The sequence below is a fragment of the Lactuca virosa genome, chromosome 4, assembly GCF_052849685.1.
Source record: "Lactuca virosa cultivar CGN04683 chromosome 4, Lactuca_virosa_CGN04683_v6, whole genome shotgun sequence".
In the NCBI taxonomy this organism is placed as follows: domain Eukaryota; kingdom Viridiplantae; phylum Streptophyta; class Magnoliopsida; order Asterales; family Asteraceae; genus Lactuca; species Lactuca virosa.
In genome coordinates, this window is record NC_136429.1 from 440,143,509 (window position 1) to 440,149,376 (window position 5,868).

The following is a 5,868-nucleotide window of genomic DNA, read 5'->3' on the forward strand; positions in this document are numbered from 1 at the left end:
ATGATTCACTAGATCTTTTCTAATTGCGCACATGCCATCATAATCAACACCACTACATACATACCAATTATAGTTATGGGCTTAGACACCTAATCCAACAAAACTTTGATTTCTTATGGAGGTTTGAAGGATGATCATGGAAGATTGATTTTTCAACCACTTTCAAAGATTGAATGCTTAGCTGAAAATGCTCAGATCATGTCATCTCTTAGTTATAATCAATCGACAAGAAAAGAAAGAGAATTGTTTGATAAGGCATACATTTCTCTTATTGAAAATCCGAATGATCTTCTTGCTCTTAAGTTTGTTGAATTTCTAGAATATGGAGCTCAATATGATGTTCTTGATGTGTGAAGTTCATGATAAGAAGATTCAAGTTGCTTCTCATGAAGATGCAAAAGTTTTTTGCTCGATTGGAGTTCAAACCGATGATCTTTTGTGTTCTTGTGATTCGTTTGAAGGAATGATTCCTTATCGAAAGCCGGTAATCCAAGAAATTCACAAGTATCAAACTCGAAAAGATTTGATTCAGACTTGCAAAGTTGAATTTGTCAAGAATAAAGTGGTTCTTGAAATCAAATCTTCAAGATGCAAAAAGATGAGAAAGAAAAAGAAGAAGAATATTGTTAGGTGTGTCAAACTCAACAAATAAAGGGGTACAAAATGACTCCAAGAACACTGTTACTTTGCACTTGAAATGTAATACAAGATAAGCAGGTTCGATTCACAGAGACACAGACAAATTCTTATACCCTTTTTGCGTAAGGTACAAATGCGGTCACAAAAGTGTGTGTATGTGTGTGTGTGTGTGGGGGGGGGGGGTTATATGCACTGAATTAAATAAAAGACTAAAGTACTAAGTAAATGATTGATTAACTAAAATAAATTCAAGATTTGTAAGTACTCCAACTCTATGCAAGACAAATTAGCAATGTGATTCCATGAATGACATGATATTTGTTTAATTCTATTTAACTTGGTACTTGGAAATGCTAACAAGCTCTAGCACCTCCCATTCACCACATTGATTAACCAAAATAAGCTCTTTGATTAATCCTAACCTTACCATTCTAATCTAAACAAGCTCTTAGAATTAGGTGGAAAGATTGGATTATACTTAGTGTGAATATTCCCAACAACATTCAATACTCCTCACAAGCGCGGGAGCGTAAGAATGTGTGAATTTGACTTACACTATATTTATTCTAAAGAATTCAATTTATTGCTTGTTACTTGTTCTATTTTACAAAACAATTACGAATTTTGCACAATAGATAACTTAGATGATTTAACACTAAGTCAAATGGCCAATAAGAACTAGAATTGAAATCAAACATTCAATTGGAACAAAATCAAATGCACTAAATAGAAATTAGAAACAAACACTAAGTCACATGATTGAAATCACACTCAATAGTCAAGACATAAAGTTGGAGAGTCTAGGATTCTAGCCACACATGACTAGAACAAGAACACAAATCTAGAAAATGAAATTAAAGTTCTTACAAATCGAAATCCAAACGAAATCCAAGTGTTTCCAAGTGTTAATTGATTCCAAATTCCTTCAGAATATTGCCAACAAAGCTCCTAAAACTGACAGGGACCAAATGGAAACGGTTGCACTCTTTTAAGAAAGATGAAAAACTACTTTTTAACCCACAACCACGTTTACACGACCCGTGTAAATTAACACCGCCGTTTACACGGTCCGTGTAATTGCAAAAGTACACTACTTAAATTGGCTGGGCCTTCAAAGTGCGATGCTCAGAAATCTTCGTTTACACGGCCCGTGTAAACTCAAGGCTATAGTTTACACGGCCGTGTAAATCCCTGCATTGCCAAAATCTTCAATTCTTCGATATCTTCATCCCCGATGCTCCTCAATAACTGAAACTTTGTCCACATCTCTTATTTACCTCCTCTAGCAAGATCCTACCTCCAAAAGTCCCTGAAATATTACAAAAGAGTGAATGGAATGGCCTCATGAAAAGTCCCGAAATAAACATGCAAAATGCATGAGTTTAAATCTATATGAAATGCACGTTTATGAAATAAAGCTACAAAATGGGTGCATGAAATGCACCTAACAAATCTCCCCAAGCTTGAAACTTTCTTGTCCCCAAGAAAGAACCAGAGGAATTTAGACCGGAGAGAATAAAATAAAAGAAAAGGAACAAAAACAAAAATCAAACTTTTGAAACTTAATGCAATAACTAAAACAAACATGAAAGGGATCCAACCCAATTAACCTCATTTTTGTAGCATAGTTGAGAATGTACCCGTCGTGCCTTGAGTCAACTTGACATTAGTCCCACAATATTATATAACATTAAAAGACAATAATTTTGGCCATTCCCTAATGCAACTCAGCAGAATCAAAAGTCACAACACTTGTTACCTCTTATTAGTATCAAGCCAACTCATGGAACAAATTATGGTCTTACTCTCGTGAAAATGCATGTGACAAAAATATACTCAATCATCTTTGGTTTACAAAATATGATAATGACCAACTCCAACTATTTGTTAATCAACAACAATCTTTTTCTAAAAAAAATATTTTCTAAAAATTCCCTAAAATTTACCCAGATTGGTTACAAATTTCAAACCACTTACACCAGTCAAAGTAGTTAACAGTCAGTCCCAATGTCATAAGTTCAAAAGTCCAAGTCCAAAAGAATCTTTTAGCAGCCAAACATTTTTCCTAAACATATTATTCAATTAAACTATAAACATAAATATATACAAACTATCTAATTATATTTTCCTACAAATAAAGCTCATGACTTTCTTTGAAATCCATGTAACGGGCTTCCAACCAAAACATCTAGACTAGATGACCTTAGTGTGCTAGATTTAAAGAGACCCCTCGGGTTTATTTGCCCGAACCTCAAAGGCCACAAATTAGCTTTATTTGGATACCTATACATATCTATATATTTTTTTTGTTATTATTAAGTTCATGACTTTTTATGGCACCCGTGTAGTGAACTTTCAACCCAATCAGTCCCAAACGATTCAGCTTTAGGCGATTAAGTGTAGAACACCCCTTGGAGTTTACTTATTCGAGTCCCAAAGGTCATAGATTAACTTAATTATATATATATATATATATAAACAACAGACAAAAGCTAAGACAACATATAATACTCTTGTCAATTTATTTGCTAGGCTTATTTTTTTTTATATTTTCGTCCTTGACTTTTCTATTGTTGGGACATTTCACGGTCTATTAACGTGAGGGGCTTCTAAGACATTTTTCGGGGGATTGATGTCAGCACGCAAAGAACCGTAAGTATAGTTAGAACTATGTCCCCAAGCAGGGTATATAAAAGGGAATAGACAAAAAGGAATTTTTAGAGTGCTAGGAGGCTCGAGTCACTGAAATTTTATATTCTTTTTATGATTTCTTGAATTTGGCATTTTGGGTCCAATTGAGCACTTACTATTCATAAGACCAGTCACGTGTCCCAAGGTTGACTCATACCTGTCGTTATGCTTTGGTGTTGAAAACCTTTTCATTTTCTGTTTTGCACGAGTAGCTTCGGAATGTGTGTCCGTGTGTGATTAGCTTGCTTTGAAATTTTCAATAAAAAGAGCAAGTCTAATCTCAAGGCATACGACTCACTTACCAGCTCAATTGTTTTAAGAAGATTCGTTTGCTTGGGATTGGATCAAAATAAACATAGAATAAAATATTTTTGATATTTTTATTTTTTTATGTTTATTTATTTATTATTATTTTTTTAAAAAGAATGCAATGCAAAAATTGAGATGCAAGATGCAAGAATATAAAAAGTAGAATAGAAGTAAATCTTTTTGATTTTGAAAAATTTGAGATGCAGAAAACGACAAAAAAAATATAAAATAAAATAAAAGGTTGAGATAGAGTTGCAAGACAAAGAAAATGAAGAAAAGGGAAAATTTTCATACCTTGGAGCTTGAAATATGGAGCATAATTGAGGAAAATGGAGTGTTCTTGAGGGTTTTTTTTAAGGGGCAGTAAGGGAAAGAGGGTTTGCAGGTTTTTTTGGAGAGAATGTGCAAAAGAATCGAGTTTTGTGAATAAAAACGATCATCTATGATTTTACGTTTACACGAGCCGTGTAAATGATAAGGTAAAATTTACACGGGCCGTGTAAATGGAACGACTGAAATCACTGAGCTGAACGATTACACAGGCCGTGTAAATTATAGGCAAAAGTTTACACGATCTTGTAAATCCCTGCATTGCCAAAAAATTTCTTGATTTTTATTTTATGCAAATTTGGACCCGCTAATACGCTACTGCCCGGAAAATGATTTTAAACCTCTTTGAACATGAAAAGCAACTTGAAAACTTTAAAAGTAAGAAAATTTGATGAGAAAATGGAAAATCAAGGAAAAGACAAAAATACCCCCGGGTTGCCTCCCGGTTAGCCGCTCGTTTTTTATGTCATTGGCTCGACTTGCCCCTTGAATATGCTTCATTGTTGATATGTGGGGTTCTCAACCACTTCCATTTCCTCATTCTTCACTTGGAATCCCTCATAATACGGTTTTAATCTATGGCCATTAACTTTGAAAATCTTCCCGGTTTGTTGGCTTGTGATTTCAACCGCACCATGGTCAAAGACATTTGTTACCACAAAGGGACCAACCCACCTTGATATTAGTTTCCCCGAAATCAACTTGAATCGTGAATGGTAAAGCAACACTTTTTGACCTTTTGTGAAGGTTTTCCGAGAAATCATCTTGTCATGATACGCCTTGGTCTTCTCTTTGTAAATCATTTCACTTTCATACACATCATTTCTGATTTCCTCCAACTCTTGATTGTCTAACTTCCTTTTGTTTCCCGCTTCATCTTCATTTAAGTTGAATTTCTTCACATCCCAAAAGGCTTTGTGTTCTAGCTCAACCGGAAGGCGACATGGTTTCCCTAATAGTAGCCGGTATGGGGACATACCAATAGGGGTCTTGAAAGCAGTGCGATATGCGCATAAGGCATCATCCAACTTTATACTCCAATCCTTGCGTGTAACACCCAGAATCAGAAAGACCAAGAAAGGAAAGAAAAGCCCTAAGTCGAAAGAGTCAACTCGTCGAGTCCAAGGAAGAACTCGGCGAGTCGGAGCGGGCTCCGTGTGGAAGATTAAGTGACCGACTCGACGAGTCGGCTAGTGGACTCGGCGAGTCTGGTCTGGGTCGGGAAACCCTAATTCCGGGACTTGGTACCCTATTTAAGCATCTCATTCTCTTCCCTAGGGTTCATTTGCGGCCCCTATAGTCCAGAACTCAAAACCCTAGCCTCTATTGGTGAGTTTGAGTGATTCCTTTTTTATTTTGAGTGTTTTGGTGCATTCTTGGAAGTGTAGAAGAAAAGGAAAGAGAGAAGGTGCAAAGGAGAAGAAGGAGATCCAGAAGCTAGTTTCCATTTGCTACTTCATCTGGTAATAAAGCCTCTACCTTGTTAATTTTCCTAGTAGATCTTCATATATGCTTGTTTTGCCACTTTTGGGACATTTCAAGGTCCAAACTCGAGATTGGAGCTCCCTTAGGGTAGCGAGCTATAGATCTGGACATCATTGAGCCCCAAGAGCTCAAAGTAGCTACCTTTATGCAAAGAAAGGCCTTGTTCCAAACCCTAGGTTCCCATTTCTAGCTTATTTTGGTGTTTTAGCTTCATACCTCTATACATGTACGTAAAGTTGGCAACTTTACGTGTTATATCGGCCCTAGAAGCTCAGATCTATGAATTGGATGCACTGGAATCGATTAGAATCAACTGTTTAGTGAGGACATGCATAGGACTCGACGAGTTGTTCTTGGACTCGGCGAGTCGGAGCGCAAACTCCTGATTTCTCCGATTTTAGAGTTGTGAGTTGA

At 36.2% G+C, this 5,868-nt stretch overlaps 1 protein-coding gene across 1 annotated transcript; it reads right to left on the minus strand.

Moving 5' to 3' along the window:
• Positions 1-4,466: 4,466 nt before the first annotated feature.
• Positions 4,467-4,946, minus strand: LOC145106678 (uncharacterized). The gene has a single exon (XM_079043621.1). The coding sequence runs from the start codon at positions 4,944-4,946 to the stop codon at positions 4,467-4,469; it is 480 nt and encodes a 159-aa protein (XP_078899747.1).
• Between the last annotated feature and the right edge of the window lie 922 nt (positions 4,947-5,868).